This window comes from Ogataea polymorpha, assembly GCF_001664045.1.
Source record: "Ogataea polymorpha strain NCYC 495 leu1.1 chromosome Unknown OGAPOscaffold_6, whole genome shotgun sequence".
NCBI classification, from domain to species: Eukaryota; Fungi; Ascomycota; class Pichiomycetes; order Pichiales; family Pichiaceae; genus Ogataea; species Ogataea polymorpha.
Genome location: NW_017264703.1, coordinates 430,076 through 450,150, shown reverse-complemented (window position 1 = coordinate 450,150; position 20,075 = coordinate 430,076). Strand labels below are relative to the sequence as shown.

The following is a 20,075-nucleotide window of genomic DNA, read 5'->3' as shown; positions in this document are numbered from 1 at the left end:
AACATGATGTCTCCGGCCAACGTGGGGTCGGTTATCACGCCAGCGTCGCCGGCCGAGTACGTGATGCATCTCCAGCAGTACCAAAATATGAGGCTGGAACAGGGGATGAAGACAGAAAACGGGAATAATGCCTCAACGGCTGGCGCGAGCGCGGGCTCTGTGGCTCCAAGCGGGCCACCGGGCTCTGCGAACGGGTCAGGCCAGTTTGTGCCTTTTATACCACCGTTCCTGAATCCGCAGGCTCTGATGGGCCAGTACTCGGGCGCCGTGCCAGGGCCCTATCCTATGCAGCCAATGCCAATCCCGTATCCTGTTCCTGCGAAAAGCGAGCCACCTCAGCCACGCACCAAGGTCAAGCCGTGCGATCACTGTCGGCGGCGCAAAATCAAGTGTGTGATGGTGCCGGACTCCAACACGTGCAAGATGTGCCAGAATAAGGGGATGAAGTGCACGTTCATAGATTCCAGCACGGGCGGCACAAAACGATCGTTTTCGAGCCCGGAAAACGACGCCAAACGCCACAAGTTTGAGGACCCGTCCATCGTGCCGCCCCCAAACGTGCCACTGCGCGAAACCCTGCCGATCAAGGACTATGCCACCATGCAGGGCCACTCGCTGCTGAAAAAAACGCTCAGCCTGCAGTACCCGCGCTCGAGCTTCTACGTGGGGCCCACTTCGATCTACGATAGACTCTTTCTTGAGAACGTTGTTCTGGACAAAATCGACCAGTTCCAGCTCAACAAGGCCTACTCGATCCGCAAAGTCGCCAATGACGTCCAGTTTACGCTGCGCGACGACTTCACCGAAGACTTGTACGAGAAATCCGAGTGGGACGTTGACAGCGTCGAACGGTACGTTGCGCCGCACGGCCAGAAACTCATCGACCTCTATTTTCGCACTGTTCACCCCTCGTTTCCAATATTGCACAAGAAAGTCGTTCTGGAGAAATACTCACGCACGCATCGCGAGTTTGGAGCTCCGTTGCTTGCTGCCCTCTACTGTCTGGCCATCCAATGGTGGGACTACGACCCTCACCTGTCGCAGTTCCCTAAACCCAACGTGGTGTCGCTGCACAAGTTTGCGCTCAAGACATTTTCGGACGTGATCCAACGGCCCAAGCTGAGCGCCGTTCAGGCCGGCCTGTTGCTGCTTCAGTGCCGCTCGAGCGGGTCACAGGACAATAACTGGCTGCTGTGTTCACAGGTGGTGGCTTTGGCAGAGGAATTGGGACTCGGACTGGACTGTGCCAACTGGAGACTCCCGCGCTGGGAACGTGGGCTGCGCAAGCGGCTGGCATGGGCCGTGTACATCCAGGATAAGTGGTCGTCGCTTGTGGAGTCGCGGCCGAGCCACATTATCGAGGGTAAAAACTGGCAGGTCCAAATGGTGGCCAGCGAGGATTTTCCGGACAAAGGTGACGCCGACCAACAAAAGGACGGATCTGCAGACTACGAGAACGGGGAAGCTTTGTTCCGGCAACTGATCACGCTGAGCCAGATTTTGAGCGAGATTCTGGATACCTTTTACACCATGCACAGCATAGAGACGGTGACGACGATCGACGAGGTGCTCAAGCTGGCCAAACCGCTGCAGCTGAAACTCAGAAACTGGTACCACTCGCTGCCGGAAACGCTGCAGATGAACACGCTCAAGCCGCGGAAATTCAACTCGAACGGCTACTTGCAACTGGCGTACTTTGCGACGGAAATTACCCTGCACCGTCGTATCATTTCCGCTCTCCACGCCCAGAAAAACGAATGTCAGCCAGAGCTGGTCCGTGTTTGTCGCTCAGCGGCACAAGCGCGTCTGACAGCGTCGATCGAATTCACCCGCAACCTGAAGCCCGAACACATCCAGTCGTTCTGGCAGTCGGCAGCAGTTAACAACTTCGCCCTGATTGGAATTTTTGCCACCATTCTGTACGTCACCAGCGACTCCACAGAGGAAGCTAACGGCTTCAAACAGCAGCTTTTCGACTACCGCTGGATTCTCAAGATCAACAGCAAGAGCTTCGATATAGTGGGCGAAGCGCTCTCGAAGATCGACGGATTGATCAAAAATATACCTGGCCTGATGGGCGACTATAAAGACCCATCCACAGCAGTCCCTGTGGAGACAGAGGTGGACGGCGAGTCGCGGTCGGACACGTCCCAAAGTGAACGGAGCGACAGAGCCGCCGAGCAGAGCGAAAAATAGCGTGCAAAGCCATATAACGTTCCCATGTACATTAGTATCCGGCTAAATAAGTACCATAGATTATTTAGTAGCTTCATAAGAAACTCTTCACCTCCACCTCCTCCTTTCTCTCCTGAGCAGGCTTCTTGGTTCCGCGAATTCCCGTGAACTCGCTCTTCGGAAGCCCAAAATACTCAAACCGCTCGTTCAGAACAGCCAACTCGCTCTCCACGTCCTCAACGCGCATATTTCCTTTCTTGAGCTCCTTGATGATGTGCTCGAACTTCTTGAACCGCTGCTGATAGTTGTCGTTCATCTCCTCAATATAGTTCTTTTCTCTCATTATATTTAGCACCGACGATCCCGCCAAAGTGATTAGAAACATCTGCCAGACGGTCATTCGCAGCGAACGTCTCGTCAGGGCCTTCTTGAGCTCGATCTCCTCCTTCGACTCGCCCTGTTTCTCGTTGGGGTCTGGCTGGTGGCCCATCTGCTGGAAGTACGCGGCGGACGGCCGCTGGATCGGCGACGTGCTGTAGCGGCGAAGAGCGGGTAAACAGGCGCGGATCATGGTGAATAAATTTAATTCACTCTTCACAGTTATACACTTTTTAATATCTTTTTTTTGCGCAATCGATTACGTAAGCGCGCGCCGGTTATTGCTCCTCGTCAAGGAAGTCGTCGATCTCACGCGCGTCGTCGTCGTTGGCGTTCACGTCGAACAGCGACTCGTCCTCGTCGTCGATAATGCGGTCGTTGAACGACGCAAACTGTTCGTAGTTGTCGAGGCCGCCCCGTCTGAAGCGCGAAAAAACGCCGTTTTTCAGGAAACTCGAGAGCCGGTGTTGTAATGCCACCACCGCGCTCACAAACACAAAACCGCCCCTCACGACCTTGTTCACGGCGCGGTCCACAGGCGTCTCCTCTATCAGGTGCAGTTCTTCGTCCTCGTCAAGACGGATCTCTCCAAACCTCGAAAAACCTCCATTACGACGGATTCCTCTGTCGTAAACAAAGATGGCAGCCCCAACAAACGCGGCAATCGGTGCGAAAATCACCCAGAAAAGGCCCGCGCCGTGCAATCCCGCGCCGTATTTGTCCTTGTACTGCTCTTTCTTGCCCGGACATGGATGAGAAATCCATTTGTCCAGCTCTAGTCCCTGCTCGCAGGTGCTCATTGGAATTTTTCGGTATCCGGTCGGCTCCCAGTACTCGACCTGGTTCTCGTCCAGCTGGCAATATTCTGTTGGGTCTGCTGGCTTCAGACCCTTGATCAGCTGGCACGTGCCGTCGGCGGCCAGCACAAAATTGTAGTCGCACTCAAAGTCGTGACGCGTGCATTTGCAGTTCTTGGTCTTCTTGTACAGCTTGTTCAGCGGCGCAGCACCGACAAAACAGTCCGATTGTGACGCCTTGCGCCTTGGATACCTGGCCTCGTGGCCAAACAGACAGTTGTCCGACTGGTGCGGGTGTTTAGGCGACCAGTACTCGTAGTCCGAAAAATCGGTCAGCTCGTTCTGGTCGTTCACCGTTAGCTCGCATTGTCGCTTCTGGAGGGCGGCAAAGTTCAGACTGTATATCTCGTCGCGGCCTCTGTCGTCCTTGGCCAGCAGGATGAACTTGCGGGCCGTGTCGGAGGGAACCGTCGCAATGTCCCAGACGTTCCTTGGAGACTCTGCAAACTCGTAATCCTGCCAAGTCTCGCCTTCGTCAAGAGAGTACGACACGGTGTTTGTGAGTCCCTGCTTCACCAGCACAAGAATCGTGCCCTGGTCGCCAAACTCCCACATGTAATTGCCCTTCTTGACTTCTTTCCATGTTGCTCCCGCGTCGTTCGAGAAGAAAGTTGCCGTTTCCGGTGAACTGTACGGCAGCAGTGCCGTGCCGACATTTCCAACTCCAAAAAGCAGCCCCACGGCCGAGGCCGACGAATACGTGTCTCTCGCAGGGTCGTTTCTTTCGGTAAACGAGTGCAGATTCAGCGTGCACTCCTTCTTGCCGCTGCACTTGTACTTTTTGCCGTCAGAATCCACAGGCGGAGGAACCAGATAGTCCCACTCGGCGCCGTCATTGTAGGTGATCATGGTCTTGAGAGTCTTCTCGTCGCCATTGCGCACCACGTCATCGTAGTTGGCCACAACGTTGACCGTGGCTATTCCCTCCAAACTCTGCACGCTCTCAAAGTCCACAAATGCAAACCCGTTGCGGTTCACATGGGACAGTGACTGCACATACTGCGTGCCGTTGTAATTCGATTTCAATAGCGCACCAAACTCGTGCCGCGAGGCCGAGTGCGTGGTCACGTGCAGGAAAATCTGGTCGGAGTTCACGTCCAAAATCGTGTACGCTGTCTGTCTGGTGACCATGATGTCTTTGGGGAACATTGCCTCGGCAAAAGTCTTGCCGTCGGCAGAAACAAACGCAGTTAGCGAGTTGTCGTCGTCCAGCCGTGCAACCACCATGAATTTGCCTGTCTGCGCAAACCCAATGATTCTGTCAAAGAGCGTTTTGCTCTCCTTTTGGAAGTAGTCTGTGCTGGAGATTAACCGCAAAGCCTGGCGGTCGTCGGTGAACTGGTCGCATACAATCAGTGTCTCGTTCACAGCGTACTCCTTGTCATTGAACAGCGAGCCGGCATAGTTGCACGTGTTGGCGTTGGCCACCAGACGCTCGAACGATTCGCCGTAGTTTTGGGTGTGATACGTCTCCACCACACAGTTGCTGGAAAACAGATTCCCACAACTCCGTTCGGCACGCACAATAAACTCCGAGGCATTGTGCTTATTGAAGGTCAGCGAGAGCTTCTCGAAATCGTGGCCCCTGACCGGCAGAGTGCGCTCGTAGACAGAGACTCCTCTGTCAGGCGAGAAAAAGAGCGCATCGGCGTCGGTCAGAATGTAGACGTGGTCTGCTTTGTAAGGGTTGCTGTAAACGCCCGTGACAATGTGCTGGCCGCTCAGGAACTTGCCAAACGAAGAGCCTCCGTCAAACGAGATGTATAGAACCTTGTTTTCGGTGAGCACAAAAAGTGTCTCGTCCGGAAGACCGTCTGAGTCGTAGGTGAGATAGAAATACTCGGCGATTCTTTCGCCCAGCGGAATGTGCGTGACTTTCACAGGAGCGGTCATGTTCTGCAAATCCTTCTCGCAGTCAAAACTGAAGTCGTCTTTTTCTATTTTGTAGCCGCCTTTTGGATCACACGTGTCGCCCGGTATCATCTGTCTCGTTGTAATTTTGATCGCACCCTTCTGGTTTGCGCACTGATTCGCGGCTAACACCTCCAGAACTGGCTCACAGACATCGTTCTCGCCTTTGATGAAGCCGAACGTGCACTCAGTATCGTCAATCGTGCACTTGCAAGGCTCTTCGATAACTTTGAGGTCCTCGTACGGATGGTTCACAAAACAGTCCGCGTTTTGCTTCCGTCTTCTGAACTTTTCCGTGTGTCCCAGAACACAGACTGGAGAGTCGCTGTCCGGAAGCATTCTGGCGTACCAGTCCTCAAAATCGTCTTCAGAACAAGTTCTTTCAAACGCTCCAGTGAAGTCTATGGCATACAGAAAAATCTTGGAAAGCGAGGAATCCTCTCCCGTAACAAGAACATGCTGCGTGCTGCCGTCCAGAGACGTGAAAACATCGAGCGGCAGTATATGATCGCCAAAGTCCGCCTCTTGCCAGGAGTTTCCTTGGTCAAGAGAGTACAGGAACGTGTTTGGAAGAGTACTTGGGTCCAGCCGCGAGTCGAACAGATGCGACACGTCGATCCGGATGGCAACAATGATGTTTCCGAGGTCGGCAAAAGTGAACACTGCAGACCCCTCGACGACTTTCTTCCACGTTACACCGTTGTCTCTGGAAATGTACGTATTGAGATCATTGAGGTCAGATGTCAGGTGCTTACCGATGTTTCCTATTCCAACGAGGATCCCTGGAGTGGGGCCAGTAGCAAAGTTGCCGTTTGTGTTTCTGATCGTGGTCCACATCAAGTTGAGCGAGCACTCGGAATCCCCGCCGCAGTCATCGTCATCGATGGTTCTGAGATAGTGCCATGTCTTTCCGTCGTCAATCGAGATCTTGGACTTCGCCAGCGGCGGCGCGTTATCCTCGTCCGCGTTTTCGTGGCTCAGCAGTAAAATAACACCCTCCACTTCCTGCACCATCGTGATGTCCGACAATCCTAGCCCGTTTGTCAGGACATTCTCGTGGATCTTGTCAAAGAACAGCCCAGACGAGTCCGATTTGTACAAATCTGCATCCAGTGCAGCATTTTTTGGCTGACGCTGGCTCTGAATGGCAATGTAGAGCGACTGCGGCGTGGAGGGCAATATTCTGAACATCCACGACTTGAGCTGGTCCTCAAAATAAGCCCGTCTGAACGTTTCTCCGTCCTTGGAAATAAACAGCATGATTTCGGCATCAGGAGTGTACTTGTCAACAGAAACAGTGGCAATAATGAATGACTGGACCACCCGGATCGACACGAGGTTCATCCTGTCGAACTCTACAGACGGAGACGACACGGTCTTGAAGAAATCGTTTGTGGTCAGAAGCCCGCCTTTTTTCTCGATACCCGAATGGACCCCGTCCACTTTGGAACATAAAATCTTCTCGTCCGGTCCTGCCGTAAACGCTTTGTTGCTCTTGGCGAAAATACAGTGGTCCAAACCGTCGTAATCGACTTTTTTAGGAGGCGTTTTCAGCCCATCGTTGCTGAAAAACCAGGTTTTTTTGCACTCAAACACAAATTGCTCGTTCGCCGCACAGTCCATGAAACTGAAAAGGACATAGTCGTGGTTGGCATAGTTGACCTCAACATGACCCAAGCTGAATTGGCTGGCACTGTGATCGACCTCAAAAGGAGTCCAGGTTTTCCCGCGATCGCGGGTGTAGAACTGGGTTCTGGACGTGGAAAGAGCAAATCCCAGCTCTTTGGCATAGTCCACCGTGTGAACACTCGTAAAGTTGACCTCTTGCCCAGCAGAATTTTTGAGATCCACCTTTTTCCAGTTTTTGGCATTGTCTTCCGATATGTACAGGTTGTTGTCCTCTATAATAAGCACCACAGACGAATCGTCAAAGTACGTAAGGTCGTGGCCTGTGCTGAACTCTTTTCTCGACACTGCAGGCTTCCAGTCCGCAGCCCCTACAAGAGTCACAAGAGCCAGGACGGGAAACAACAACGTTGACCACTTCATTCTAAAATATGGCAATGGTCTTCCCAAGCAGGTGTGAGCGTAATTGGATGGCGTAGACCCAGAATGAAAGTGCTCTCAATAAGTGCTTAAATTTAGAACTTTGCCTTTAAATAGTTTTTCTGTGCTCATAACCACCAGCCATAATTGGCTACTCCTTGCACCAGGAGAATCGATCAGGGCCCGCAATGGCCATGAGGGTAGGCCCTGTGGCAAGAATGTTGAAGATTGCTGTTGATTGGTCGACGTCTAATAGCGAGAGGTCCGGCGCATTGGCTGTCAGGGCAGAGGAAAGAAGTTGGGTCTCGTCAGCGGGCACTCTAATATAGACGCGCTCATTCTCTAATTTAAGGATGTCGTAGTGCACTGCGGTACCCATGATACCGTGTAGTCTTGAAAGAGACTTATAGATAAGAGATTTCCACGTGATGGCATCCAGAGCAGGAAATGTTTCAACAGAGGGCACGAAACGGCTGCTGTTAGGGATCAAAGAAGGGGACTTACAGTTCTATGAGCAGGTAATTCCATTCGGAGGTGAATGAGATTTGTTTTGACATAAGGTGAGGTGTGCCGGCTCTTCAGCAGTGAGCAGCAGCGTGTATGCTTCTTGTGGATTTTGATTAAATTATTTATTTTTTATTTTTTTTTATTTTTTTTGAATAATTAATTCTATGTCTTTGTTTGACGACCTATTTGCCTCGGAGGAAGAGCCTCCAAAACCAAAAACTACAATCGAATACACCCAGAAAAATGGAGAGGTCATCCTAGTGACACTGGTGGGATCGTCACCGCTGTATGGCCATATTCTCACCAATGCATGTAAATCGCTAGCCAGACAATTGGAGAATAATCCTCAACTGGTGGCTGGACGCACGGTGCTCGAGTTTGGAGCAGGCGGAGCGCTGCCGTCTCTGCTGAGCGCCAAGCTGGGTGCAAAGAAAGTTCTCGCTACCGACTATCCAGACCCAGACCTCGTATCAAACATACAGCATAACATCGAACAGAATAAATTACCTAATTGCACTGCCAAGGGCTACATCTGGGGCAACGACGTCGAAGAATTGATGCAGGAACTGCCTCAAGGCCATAAAACGTTCGACGTGCTTTTGTTGAGTGACGTGATCTTTAACCACACCGAACAAAGAAAGCTGCTCCAGAGCTGCAAGTTGCTGGTGACACCTCGGACGGGACGTGTGTTCGTCCCATTCTCGCCCCACAGACCAAAACTACTTGCCGCGGACCTCAATTTCTTCGAGCTTGCTCAAGAGTACGGGTTCGAGGTGCACGACGAAGGAATTGAGATGTGGTCTCCGCTGTTCAAGGACGACCAGGACAAGGCTACAGCCGAGTTGCGCAGCCGCGTGTACAAGTACTCGATGACGCTGGTGCGAGGTGTTGACGACAGTTAGGGCCTTTTTTTTTTTCTCGAACTGATTTGCGCAAAAAATTCTCGCCAGATCACATCTGGCACATGCACACGACCTTTGTGGGGCTGGGCTTAATGAGTTTTTCCGGTACGAAAAAGGAAATGTTTCGAAAGCCATTCGAGTTATAAAAGCTGGAGCGCGGCCCATACCTAGCCCATCCAATCCCACTTCAGTCACTCCTTTACACTTTAGTCGTTATGATCTCTACACTCGTTTTAAAACAGGTGGTTTTGGCGCTGTTCCTGTTTTCCACAGCCCAGGCTTTTGATGCTACCTCCAAAACCAATGTGGCACTGTATTGGGGCCAGAACTCTGCCGGCACTCAGGAAAGGCTTTCCACTTATTGTGAGAGTGATGCTGCTGACCTTTTCCTGCTCTCGTTCATGACCACGTTCTCTGACGCAGACACTCTTCCGACCTTGAATTTTGCCAATGCCTGCAGCAGCCAATTTTCTGACGGACTTCTGCAATGCGATACCATTGCCGAGGACATCAAGACCTGTCAAAGTCTTGGCAAAAAGGTGTTACTTTCGCTCGGAGGAGCCAGCGGTAGCTACGGCTTCAGCTCCGATTCTGTTGCCGAGGAGTTTGCCGGCACTCTTTGGAACATGTTTGGAGGAGGAGACGCTGACGAGCGTCCATTTGGCGACGCAGTTATAGATGGTTTTGACTTTGATATTGAAAACAATGACTCCACCGGTTACGCTGCTCTCGCAACAAAACTGAGAGAATACTATAGGCAGGACTCTTCCAAAGACTACTACATATCTGCTGCTCCTCAATGTGTCTACCCTGATGCCTCCACGGGTGATATGCTTGCCAATGCCGACGTTGACTTTGCTTTTATCCAATTCTACAACAACTATTGCAACGTCGACAAGCAGTTCAACTGGGACACCTGGGCCAACTTCGCTGCCAACACGTCTCCTAACAAGAACATCAAGTTGTACCTGGGACTGCCTGCCTCCAGCACGGCCGCTTCTACCGGTTATGTGGACGTTGACACGGTGAAAAGTGCGCTCGAGAGCATTGATAACACAAACCTCGGAGGAATTATGCTTTGGGACGCCTCGCAGGCTTTCAGCAACGAGGTTGACGGTGGAAACTACGCCGAGGCAATGAAGAGCGTGTTGACTGACAGCCAGGGTGCCAGCTCTACTTCCTCCGCCACCTCCGTGAGTTCTAGCACCTCGGAGAGCTTTTCCAGCACGTCAGAAAGCGCTTCGTCTGCGTCGTCCGTCACCTCCACTTCTGCTGAAAAGAAAACTTCCACCCTTAGCTCTTCGAGTATCTTCAGCTCCACAAGTGCTTCCAGCTCTTCAAGCATCTCCAGCACTTTGGGTATTCCAACCTCTACAAGTGTTTCCAGCTCCTCCAATTCCGTGTCGACCAATACGCCGGCCACTTCCGAGGCAAGTTCTGCCTCTCAGAGCTCCGTTTCTTCGAGCTTTGCTCCTTCTTCCTCCGAAAATGGGGAGAGCTCGTCCTTTGTCACCGCCACCCCCACTGGAACACCGCAACCCACCCCACCTTCAACCACACTCCTGACCAGAACTACAGGCAGCACGAGCTCTTCTTCTACCACTTCCACCCCAAGTGCAGCATACACTGACTGTTCGTCGCTAAGCGGATTGGAAAAGGCCAAGTGTCTAAATACCAACTTTGCCAGCGGCCTGTTCAACGGATCACCTGACTCGTGCTCCACCGAGGGAGAAATTGCCTGCTCGTCAGACGGCTCGTTCGCAATTTGCAACTTTGGCAAGTGGGTCAAGATGAAGTGTGCTGCAGGCACCACCTGCTACGCATACGTTCAGAATTCGGACGTTGACGTGGGATGCAACTACGAGGCTCAGAAAAACTCGTTCACGAAACGAGACGGCTTCATGGACATTTTTAAAAGAAGCTCAAGCCACAGTCATCATGCACACCGGGCATAATGTGATGTATCACAGTCGAATATATATAAATAGGACAAAATACAGGATTTTGCGTTATGACTTCTATAACCGTCAAACCCAGGCCCGTGGGGCTGCGGAGGGTCCGTAAACCAAATAGGCCAAAACTGGGGCGCGTCAGGAGAAACAGGAGGAAACAGCCGCGTATCGACACCGATCTACTCTTGCAAGAGCTTGCCCTGCTCTCCAAAAAGCAGGACCCTCCACGTAAGCGACGGTATCCTCAAACGCTGGCCATATCATTTCTGAGCGGGTACTCCCTAGCCGTTGCTGCCAAATTGTACAATCTGATAAGAAAATAATTTGAAAATTACGCAAGTTAGTTCGGGAATATACCGTGTTCGGGATTCGTCCGCTTTGCATCCACTTTACTCACCTCTTTCTTCCTGTTTTTGGAACCATGGAAGACCATCTTGACAAACAGAAGCCTGCAAGGCGCATGTACTCCTTCCTGCTGTGGAACAAGTCCGTGCCCCCGCTGCCGTCTGACGAAGAGCGGTCCCAGTTCCCGTTCAGAAACACCAATTTTTTCAGCAACCTCTTATTTTCGTGGGTCCTCCCGATACTCAGAGTCGGCTACAGAAGAACGCTCGAGCCCCAGGACCTCTTTGCCATCCGCCGCGGGTCGAATCTCGACGTTGATGTGCGTGCCAAGACTTTTCTCACTAAATTCACCGCCCGCAAGCGCAAGGCTGAACAAAAGTATCTCAAGAAAAAAGGCATCCCTGACACCCCAGATGCACGCAGAGCGCTCATCACAGACCCTGACTTTTCGTACTCGTCGCTGTTAGTACTCGGGTCGCTTTTTGAAACCTTTAAGTGGGAGTACACCCTCAGCGTGCTGTATAAAGTATGCGGAGACGTAGCAATGGGCCTCAACCCGCTGCTGCTGCGTGCGATGATCGCCTACGTCCACCAAAAGGCGTCCGGTGCCCCTGTCAACAACAGCGGGTACGGCTACTCGCTCGGGATCTCAGGGCTCGTGCTGTGCACGGGCCTCTGTATGGCGCACTATTTCCACGACTCGGCGTTCGTGGGGTGCGAGGTCAAGGCTCTGCTGACAAAAGTGCTTCTCGACAAGTCGTTCCGACTTGACAGACGCTCGCGCACTCAGTTCACTCCGTCAGCAATCACCTCGCTGCTCGGCACAGACCTGTCCCGGATCGACCTGGCGGCCAGTTTTTTTGCTTACCTAATCACGTTCCCGATCGGCGTGGCCATCACGCTGGTGCTGCTGTCCGTTTACATGGGAGGGCCCGCCATCGGTGGCGTCGGGTTTCTGATTCTGGCCGCATGCGGCATCGTGTACAGTACGCGTCCCCTCATGCGGCTGCGGCGCGGCATCAACGTGCACACCGACGCCCGTGTCAAGGCTGTCAAAGAGGTACTCAACAGCATGAAGATCATAAAGTACTACTCGTGGGAGCCGGCGTATTTGAAGCTGGTGTCGGCAATTAGAAGCAGGGAGATGTCGTACATGTTGCGAATCCAGTTTCTGCGGAACCTTGTCACTGCTATGGCCATTTCTCTGCCGAGTGTGTCGTCGATGATTGGATTTTTGTCTATGTACGGCTACAATGGGGGCAGTTTACGGAACGCTGCTAATGTTTTTTCATCTCTGGCACTGTTTAACATTCTGGTTGGCCACATTGCGCTGATGCCACTGGCTTTGAGCTCCACTGCGGATGCCTACGTTGCGTGCAAGCGGGTGCAGGCGTACCTGCTTTCCGCGGAGGAAGTGCCCGACAAAAATTATATTTGCGTGGAGAAAGCCGCTGAGGCGGTGAGAGTGGTCGATGCGTCCTTCTCGTGGGACGAGTGTCATGTGCCGGATGCGTGTGGCAAGGAGGCAGCCCCGGCGGAAAAGCAAGCGGTGTCGCTGCGGCCTTCTCTGGGTCCGCTCACGTTTTCGCTCGCACACGGCGAATTTGTCGTGGTTACCGGCCCCATTGGCTCAGGCAAGTCGTCGCTGCTGTGCGCGCTGAGCGGGCTGATGCCGCGGTTGACGGGCTCTATTACTGTTGCCGGGCAGCTTCTGCTATGTGCCCAGCCTTGGATCCAGAACGCTACCGTGCGTAACAACATCATATTCGGCTGTGAGCCAAACAAGCAGCTCTACGCGGAAATTGTGCGGAGCTGCGGGCTAGAGAGCGACTTCGAGATGTTGCCTGCTGGTGATCTCACGGAGATCGGTGAGCGCGGCGTGAACCTGTCGGGCGGGCAGAAGGCGCGCATCAACCTTGCGCGCGCTGTGTATTCTGTGCTGAGCAGGAACTTCAACATTTTGCTGCTGGACGACGTGCTGAGTGCGGTGGACGCTAAAGTGGGGCGCCACATCATGGACGAGTGTATTCTCGGGTTGCTCCGCAGCCGCACACGAGTGCTCGCCACGCACCAGCTGTCGCTAATCCAGGCCGCCGACCGAATCATGTTTATGAATCCGGACGGCTCTGTCGACGTAGACACACCGGAGCGGCTGCTGGCAAAGAACGAGCACTTTTCCAAGCTGATGGAGTTCCAGCAGGAGGGCACCAAGCAGGAAAAGCCAGAGTCGCCCGATATTGCGGCTGAGGACGAGGAGGCGGAGGAGCTCAAGCTGGTGCAGAAACAAACGACGCAGCTCGAGTACGAAAGAGACCGGGGCCGTCTGATCGAGCAGGAGCATCGCGAAAAAGATGCCATCCCCATGCACATCGTGCTATCATATTTCCGGTCTGGCTGCGGCCGGCTGGGCATCGCCGGTATGTTCCCGATGATCCTCGCCGGCATGGCGTGCTCTACGTTCTGCATGCTGTTCCAGAACGTGTGGCTATCGTTCTGGTCGACGCAGAAATTCCCCGGCCGCTCCGACGGCTTTTACATCGGGCTGTACGTGATGTTCGCGCTGCTGTACATGGTGAGCACCGCGTGGCAGTTCTGCAGCGTCGTGTACGTGACGAACCACGCGTCTGAGCGTCTCAACATCCGCGCTCTTGAGCGCGTGCTGCGTGCGCCAATGTCCTTCTTCGACACGACGCCGATGGGCCGCATTCTTAATCGGTTCACTAAGGACACCGACGTGCTGGACAACGAGATCTCGGAACAGTTCCGCCTCATCCTTTTCGGCTTCTCCAACATGGTGGGCATCTATATCATGTGCATCATCTACATGCCGTACTTTGCGGTGTGCGTGCCGTTCATCTTCTTGGCGGTGTCGATGCTGTTTTCTTTCTACCAGGCCTCTGCGCGCGAGGTGAAGCGAATTGAGGGGGTGCAACGGTCGATCGTCTATGCCAACTTCGACGAGGTGCTACAGGGCAACGAGACTATCAAGTTGTACAACCTGACGGGCAAGTTTGTGGACAAGAACATCACGCTGATTAATAGAATGAATGAGTCGTACTTCTTGGCCAACTCGTTGCAACGGTGGCTGGCCGTGGCGTTGCACGGGTGTGCGGCCGGTATGAACTTGCTCATCTCGATGCTTTGCGTGGGGCGCGCATTCAAAATCAGCGCCGCCAGCTCGGGACTTATTATTTCGTACCTCGTCAGCGTCAGCATGCAGCTAATCACCACATCGCGGTCGATGGGCCAGTTGGAGCAAAATCTCAGCAGCGTCGAGCGGATCGGCGAGTACGCCATTGACCTGCCGCAGGAAGCCCCTGCAGAAAGCTCGGACCCGGCGAAAAAACCTCCCCCACATTGGCCCGAGCACGGCCAAATCAAGTTCTCCCACGTAAGCCTGCGGTACCGTCCAAACCTGCCGCTCGTGCTCCAGGACCTCAACCTCGAGATTGCAGCAGCAGAGAAAATCGGCATTTGCGGCCGCACAGGCGCGGGAAAGTCCACAATCATGACGGCACTTTACCGGCTGAGTGAGCCCGATGGAACGATTGAGATCGACGGCGTCAATATCCTCGACATCGGCCTGCACGAGCTGCGCTCGCGGCTGTCGATTATCCCGCAGGACCCGGTGCTCTTCCGCGGCACGATCCGCTTGAACCTGGACCCCTTCTCGCAGCTGTCTGACGACCTGCTGTACGACGCGCTTGTGAAATCGGGCTGCATTTTGGCCGAAGAGTTGCCCGAAGTAAAGCAGCAGACAGGACCAGACCTGCACAAGTTCCACCTGAACAGCGTGGTGGACGACAATGGCGCCAACTTCTCGCTCGGCCAACGCCAGATGCTCGCGCTCACGAGGGCCATTGTCCGGGACTGTAAAGTGCTGATTCTAGACGAGGCCACATCCAGCGTCGACTACGAGACCGACGCCCGCGTGCAAGCGACGATTGTCCGTGAGTTTTCGCACTGCACGATTCTGTGCATTGCGCACCGGCTCAAGACGATCATAAACTACGACAAGATCCTTGTCATGGACAAGGGCCGCGTGGCAGAGTTTGGCACACCGATGGAGTTGTACCACGCGCACGGAATATTCCGCTCCATGTGCGACAAGAGCAGGATCGACGGCGCCGAGATCGAGCAGGCGCAGGCTGCCAAACCCGAATAACTGGTCCACATTTCTATGTATAGTCTATAAGTCATATCCGAAGATAGTGCTTGCATCTCTCGTAAACGTAGAAGCTGCACGCGAACATGGGCACTATTTTGAGGAACCCGATCCCGAGCCCCACGTAAAAGCCTTTGAATCCACGCTCCGCATAAATCATCACTATTGTGTGGCCGATGGAGAAGAACTGGCCTCCCAGGTTCGCCACGCCACCAACCTGCATTCGTCTCCGGATCACCTCAAATGGGTAAGCTGCCGCCTGCGCCAGCATTCCAGCGCCACCGCCCGCGAGCAGCTGGGCCCAAATCTTGAGCGGCTTGCGCGTGTCGAACGACGACTCCGACCTGACTTTCGTGGTCTCCAGAGTCGCGTCGTCGTCGATAACCGTATACGGCGCGATATGGGGCAGGCGGAACAGATCATGGATCATGTCGTGCGAGTAAAAGCTGACCCCCGCGTACGGAACCATACCTATGATGGTTGGCACAAATCCTCTATAGAAGTTTGTCATGGCCTGGAAAACGTGCACATTGCGATCCACGATGCGGTGGAGCAAGCGCAAAAGTGGGGGTTTGTTTGCCATGTAACCCCCAGTGGTGAAGCTGTAGCGCGGGTGCTCGTAGTAAATGGTCTTGAGGATGTGCCATATCTTTCCTCGCCCGTGCTGGATCCTGCTGTGGGACGTCTCAAACGCCAATCTCACACGAACAAGGTCTAGCGGGTACGTGAACGCCACGCTGAGCACGCCCGCAAACGATCCCGCCAAAAGCCGTCTTCCAGCCGTCTCATATTCGTCCCGCGGAATGAGAAACGTGCGGATCTGCTCGTAACAAACAAACTTGATTGCTGCGTAGGGGAAAATCCGCAGCAGCGTGGCCGAGTGGCCCTGGTATAGGCCCATAAACCCATCGTTGTGGTAGATTAGCTGGATAGCCTTGAACATGCCCCGGAACGACCCTGCGAGATGGCGATAGTGCGGGTTGTTTGTTTGGAATAGGATCTTCACCCTGTCCAGGGGAGCTATGAGCGTCTTGGCAGAGATTCCTGCCACTCCCCCGGCAATCCCACTTCGTACCACGTACTCGAGCGAGTGCTTGTCTATTTTGTCGGTCATGGCAAGGTTTATGCTTTTTCAGATAATTTTTTTTTATTTTCTTAGACTTTTTTTTTCAGTCACTACAGATCACTCAAACTCCCCAATATTTTACCTTTCTTGTCATTTTTTTCCTTCCTACCGAATATTCCCTATTTATCTAACATCTCCTTCATCAGGTTGGCAAAATCCTCGTCGTTCACCTCGCACAGCCACGAAGTAACAGACATCAACTGGCGCAGTTTGGAGTTTTCCACCTGCTCGAACCGCGAGTCCAGTGCTTCAGCCGCACCCGGCTCGACTCCGCTTTTCTTATCGCTGATTTTGGTGAGATACCACTGGTTTTCCTGGCTGAGCGCGTCGAGATCGCAGTTGTTCACGTTGAGCAGGATCGATTTGTTCACTAGATCGGCCACCTTGCCTCGCACCTTCAGGTCCAGTAGGCTCTTCAGCTTGACCGGAACGCCCTCCATGTCTGGCTGGCGGAGCCGTTTGCCGAAACACAGCAGCGCCATGGTCAACTCCAGCTCCTGCACAAAATCTTTGTTCTGCAGGATTTTCAGTGTCGACAACTTGCTGGAGATAAAGTGCAACACGCGGTCCAGAAACTGCTTTTCGTCCAAGTATTTCTCGGGAGGCCCGGCAAACTGCGTCCGGATGATCTCCACCAGGTTCAAATGCAGCAGCTTGAAGTAGATAAACTGGTTCTTCTCGAACAGACTGGGGAAATTCTTGTTGATGAGCACCACCGCCTCTTCTATCTGTCCGTTCAGAATGTGCAGCTTGATCTCGTTTCTGGACTTGACGGACGAGAGCCCGAAACTGAGCCGTTTATAGAATGCCAGGTCGTGGCCTGGGTCTTCGTCGTAGTGGCCGATCAGCTCTGTGTACGAGTCGTAGATGTTCTTCTGGATCTCGCTTGCAGAAAAAAACGCCTCCACGTCAAAATCGTCGTCCGGGCCCAGTTCGGGCGTCTCAACGGGATACAAAGAGACGTCCTTTTCCAATGCGTCTGAAATGTAGTCAAACCCGAGTTCTTTGGCCAGGTCGCGCGCCGCGTGGATGTACCCCTCGTATATCAGGTAGTTGAGCACCAGATGGTCCACCTTGGACATCTGCTCCAAATCCTGCTGCGTGGCTATCATGTCCTTGATGTCGTCGCCATGGCAAACATTGAATACAGGCAGGTCTTTTTTTATCAGTTTCAAATACGTCTCGTGCCTGCTCATGATAATTATTTGAAATGCAGCTAATTATTTATTTTTCCTATTTGTTTTTTGGCTTCCAGCTGCCAGAAAATAAATGCTCCACAAACGCCAGCCTGTCTGAGCTGCTCTTTGAGCCCATGTGCCCCACGTTCGGACTGAAGCTCGTGATCGGTAACACCATTACGTCCCCCATGATCTTTGGCTTGTCCATGTTGGTCAGCGACCTCCAGTTGATCAGCTGGTCCTCAGAATGCAGTGGCTCGTTGTTCTTGCCAATTTCCGTCTTTTTCAGCTTGTATTTGCCGTGTCTGCGCCAGAACAACGACCCCACGCCGTACCCGTCGCCCAGCTTGCCGTCGCTCGCCACATTGTTCAGATAGTCAAACAGAGTGTCCGTAAATATCCCTGGCCCCGTCCACTGCATGATGTCTGCGCCCGAGTCCTTGCCTTCCACTCTCTTCAAAACGCCCATGTGCTGTTTGCGGAACGTCTCCTCCACGATCCGGATGATCAGCTCGCGCAGCATCGGGTGTCCCGGCTTCGCCTGGACCGTCCACTGGCAGAACTGCAGTCTGCGCGAGAACCACTCGTGCCAGTCCGGCCTGTCCGGGTCGGCCTCAATGCCGATCACCAGCCCCACAGGCGTGGTCCTTGCTTCTGGATCTATCAGCGAAAGATCGGCCTTATTGTCGGCAGCGTGGATCAGGTCGCGGTCAAACGTGGCCCAGTCCTTGATCGGCTTCAAACACACCGTGTCCATGTCCGAGTAGGTGCCTCCGCGCGCGTAGACCACCAAATACCGGAAAAAATCTGCCTTCATGATATTTTTTGGAAGCAGCTGGTACGCTCTGACAACCTCTGGCACGTTCGCGTACAGACTCGCCACAAAGTCCTCAATCACAGAGTCCGGAATCAGGTGGTACACGTAATCTGGATTTTTCTCGACCCACGTTTTTTGAAACCGTCCGTATTGCTTCGGGAAGTCGTCGTCTTCGAGATCGACCTTCCATGTCTGCCAGATCTGGTTCGGCACCGGTTTTTCAGGGTAATAGGGGAAGTAGAAAGTGAGTTTCTCACGTAGGGTGGCCGACTCTGCCGGAAGCCGGTTTAGGTGGCGCAAATGCGCTCCAAAAGTATGTAGATTCGAGCTTAGCTCGGCCTCGATCTTCGCGTCCACTTGGGCCAAATCGCGCGTTCCAGGGCTCCACGTCCAAACGTTCTGGACTACCCAGTACAACAGCACCACAAGAACAGCCACCAGCCGGCGATTCGTCGCAATGTAGAGTCGCGCGCGCTTCAGCACCGGGACATTGGTTATTGACATGAAATTCAAAAAATACACCATTCTTCACCGTTACATAATCTATTTATTTATCGAATTTCCACGTTCCTTCCAATTCGTCGTACTTGCGCTTCGAGTTGGCGTTTCTATCATTTGCTGGAGCAGGAGCCATCATCGAGCTTCCTATCCCGCTCACACGCATTGTTTCTCTCTTGAGACGCCGGATATTACGCTCTCTTTCGATCTCCCGCTTCTCGATCTCCCACGGTGTAAGGGTTTCCACCCGAGGGCTAAAGTCTGCTCCGTACTTCTTGCTGTCGAAACGCATGCCCTGCAGCTCAAGCGACACCACGCCAGGCGAGCCGTTGCCCGTGTCCGGTGCAGGCGGCTGGTATACCTTGTTGAGCAGCGGCAAACTCTCGTTGTTGAACAGGATCTGCTGCGGATTCTCCAGGAACTCCTTCTTAAGCTTGAAAATGGCGTCGTGCAGCGAGATCGCAATGGCATTCTGGAACTCCCGGCGAAGCCCCATATCCGCCACCACGGTGCGCGCAAACTCCTCGGGCGTGATGGCGCTGTTTAAGATATCCCACTCGATCTTGTCTTCGTAGAGCGTGTTGTCGAGGCTGATCGAAATGTCCAGAATCGCATGAAGCTCCTTTTCCTGCGACAGCTGCGGCATCGGCACGGTCGCGACCGCGCGATACGACTCCAGCTGGTCGCGAATCTGGCCTGCGATCGTGGCCTCGCTGTATTTCGGCAGATCCAGCTCCTGACACATAATAGTCGCAAAGAGCTCGGGAGTGATGAGCGACTCGTTCAAGTTCCACATAAACATGTCGTTCACGCGCGTCCCGCTCGTCTCGATGTTCAATTTAATGGGCACCAATTGCTCAGGAACGGAGCAGTTGGCCAGGTTCTCCGCCTCGCTAAACACTGTCTTGTACTTCTCTCTAGGAGCGTCTTTGCCCTGTAAAAACGCCATGCTCATGCCTGGACCACTCATGTTCGACCGCGAAACCAAAGCCCCGTCCTCGTCGTAGTCCTGGTCCTGGTCGTCCTCGAGCTCCATGTCGAAGTCCTCGGCGTAGTTGACACGGGTCGACGCGGCTCTCTTAGAGCCTCTGGCGGGCAGCGAAGCAATGAAGAGCGGGTTCGGCGAGTTTTTCAGCCGCGCAACCAGCGACGTCGACAGTGCCTGGGGATAAATAGGCCTTTCCATGGATTAAAGAAATAAAAATAAAGTAGGAAAAT

At 53.4% G+C, this 20,075-nt stretch overlaps 10 protein-coding genes across 10 annotated transcripts; 4 read left to right on the top strand and 6 right to left on the bottom strand.

The window, feature by feature from the left end:
- Positions 1–38: 38 nt before the first annotated feature.
- Positions 39–2,238, top strand: OGAPODRAFT_17155 (uncharacterized protein). Its single transcript, XM_018354929.1, has one exon. The coding sequence runs from the start codon at positions 64–66 to the stop codon at positions 2,194–2,196; it is 2,133 nt and encodes a 710-aa protein (XP_018209272.1). The 5' UTR covers positions 39–63; the 3' UTR covers positions 2,197–2,238.
- Positions 2,223–7,434, bottom strand: OGAPODRAFT_17154 (uncharacterized protein). The gene has a single exon (XM_018354928.1). The coding sequence runs from the start codon at positions 6,942–6,944 to the stop codon at positions 2,832–2,834; it is 4,113 nt and encodes a 1,370-aa protein (XP_018209270.1). The 5' UTR covers positions 6,945–7,434; the 3' UTR covers positions 2,223–2,831.
- On the bottom strand, positions 2,270–2,746 carry OGAPODRAFT_9837 (uncharacterized protein; the record flags this gene model as incomplete). Its single annotated transcript, XM_018358010.1, has 1 exon — positions 2,270–2,746. One exon carries the CDS (start codon positions 2,744–2,746, stop codon positions 2,270–2,272), a length of 477 nt encoding a protein of 158 aa, XP_018209271.1.
- Positions 7,435–8,038: 604 nt separating the features above from the next.
- On the top strand, positions 8,039–8,776 carry OGAPODRAFT_50756 (uncharacterized protein; the record flags this gene model as incomplete). Its single annotated transcript, XM_018355676.1, has 1 exon — positions 8,039–8,776. The coding sequence occupies one exon, from the start codon at positions 8,039–8,041 to the stop codon at positions 8,774–8,776; it is 738 nt and encodes a 245-aa protein (XP_018209269.1).
- A 186-nt stretch (positions 8,777–8,962) lies between these two features.
- Positions 8,963–10,791, top strand: OGAPODRAFT_17153 (uncharacterized protein). The gene has a single exon (XM_018354927.1). The coding sequence runs from the start codon at positions 8,992–8,994 to the stop codon at positions 10,729–10,731; it is 1,740 nt and encodes a 579-aa protein (XP_018209268.1). The 5' UTR covers positions 8,963–8,991; the 3' UTR covers positions 10,732–10,791.
- A 397-nt stretch (positions 10,792–11,188) lies between these two features.
- Positions 11,189–16,330, top strand: OGAPODRAFT_83368 (uncharacterized protein; the record flags this gene model as incomplete). The annotated part of the gene is made up of 1 exon (XM_018356694.1): positions 11,189–16,330. The coding sequence occupies one exon, from the start codon at positions 11,189–11,191 to the stop codon at positions 15,236–15,238; it is 4,050 nt and encodes a 1,349-aa protein (XP_018209267.1). The 3' UTR covers positions 15,239–16,330.
- On the bottom strand, positions 14,436–16,352 carry OGAPODRAFT_95363 (uncharacterized protein; the record flags this gene model as incomplete). Its single annotated transcript, XM_018357733.1, has 1 exon — positions 14,436–16,352. The coding sequence occupies one exon, from the start codon at positions 16,350–16,352 to the stop codon at positions 15,270–15,272; it is 1,083 nt and encodes a 360-aa protein (XP_018209266.1). The 3' UTR covers positions 14,436–15,269.
- Positions 16,353–16,436: 84 nt separating this feature from the next.
- Positions 16,437–17,544, bottom strand: OGAPODRAFT_77679 (uncharacterized protein). The gene has a single exon (XM_018356361.1). It carries the CDS (start codon positions 17,474–17,476, stop codon positions 16,484–16,486), a length of 993 nt encoding a protein of 330 aa, XP_018209265.1. The 5' UTR covers positions 17,477–17,544; the 3' UTR covers positions 16,437–16,483.
- Positions 17,545–17,548: 4 nt separating this feature from the next.
- On the bottom strand, positions 17,549–20,024 carry OGAPODRAFT_102327 (uncharacterized protein). The gene has a single exon (XM_018353105.1). The coding sequence runs from the start codon at positions 18,882–18,884 to the stop codon at positions 17,598–17,600; it is 1,287 nt and encodes a 428-aa protein (XP_018209264.1). The 5' UTR covers positions 18,885–20,024; the 3' UTR covers positions 17,549–17,597.
- On the bottom strand, positions 18,907–20,043 carry OGAPODRAFT_9829 (uncharacterized protein; the record flags this gene model as incomplete). The annotated part of the gene is made up of 1 exon (XM_018358003.1): positions 18,907–20,043. One exon carries the CDS (start codon positions 20,041–20,043, stop codon positions 18,907–18,909), a length of 1,137 nt encoding a protein of 378 aa, XP_018209263.1.
- Positions 20,044–20,075: the final 32 nt, after the last annotated feature.

What these genes read in the sequence shown, in the direction of transcription:
- OGAPODRAFT_17153 (XM_018354927.1), top strand. Translation starts at nt 8,992, where the DNA reads ATGATCTCTACACTCGTTTTAAAACAGGTGGTTTTGGCGCTGTTCCTG.
- OGAPODRAFT_17155 (XM_018354929.1), top strand. Translation starts at nt 64, where the DNA reads ATGCATCTCCAGCAGTACCAAAATATGAGGCTGGAACAGGGGATGAAG.
- OGAPODRAFT_77679 (XM_018356361.1), bottom strand. Translation starts at nt 17,476, where the DNA reads ATGATAGCCACGCAGCAGGATTTGGAGCAGATGTCCAAGGTGGACCAT.
- OGAPODRAFT_102327 (XM_018353105.1), bottom strand. Translation starts at nt 18,884, where the DNA reads ATGGTGTATTTTTTGAATTTCATGTCAATAACCAATGTCCCGGTGCTG.
- OGAPODRAFT_17154 (XM_018354928.1), bottom strand. Translation starts at nt 6,944, where the DNA reads ATGGACTGTGCGGCGAACGAGCAATTTGTGTTTGAGTGCAAAAAAACC.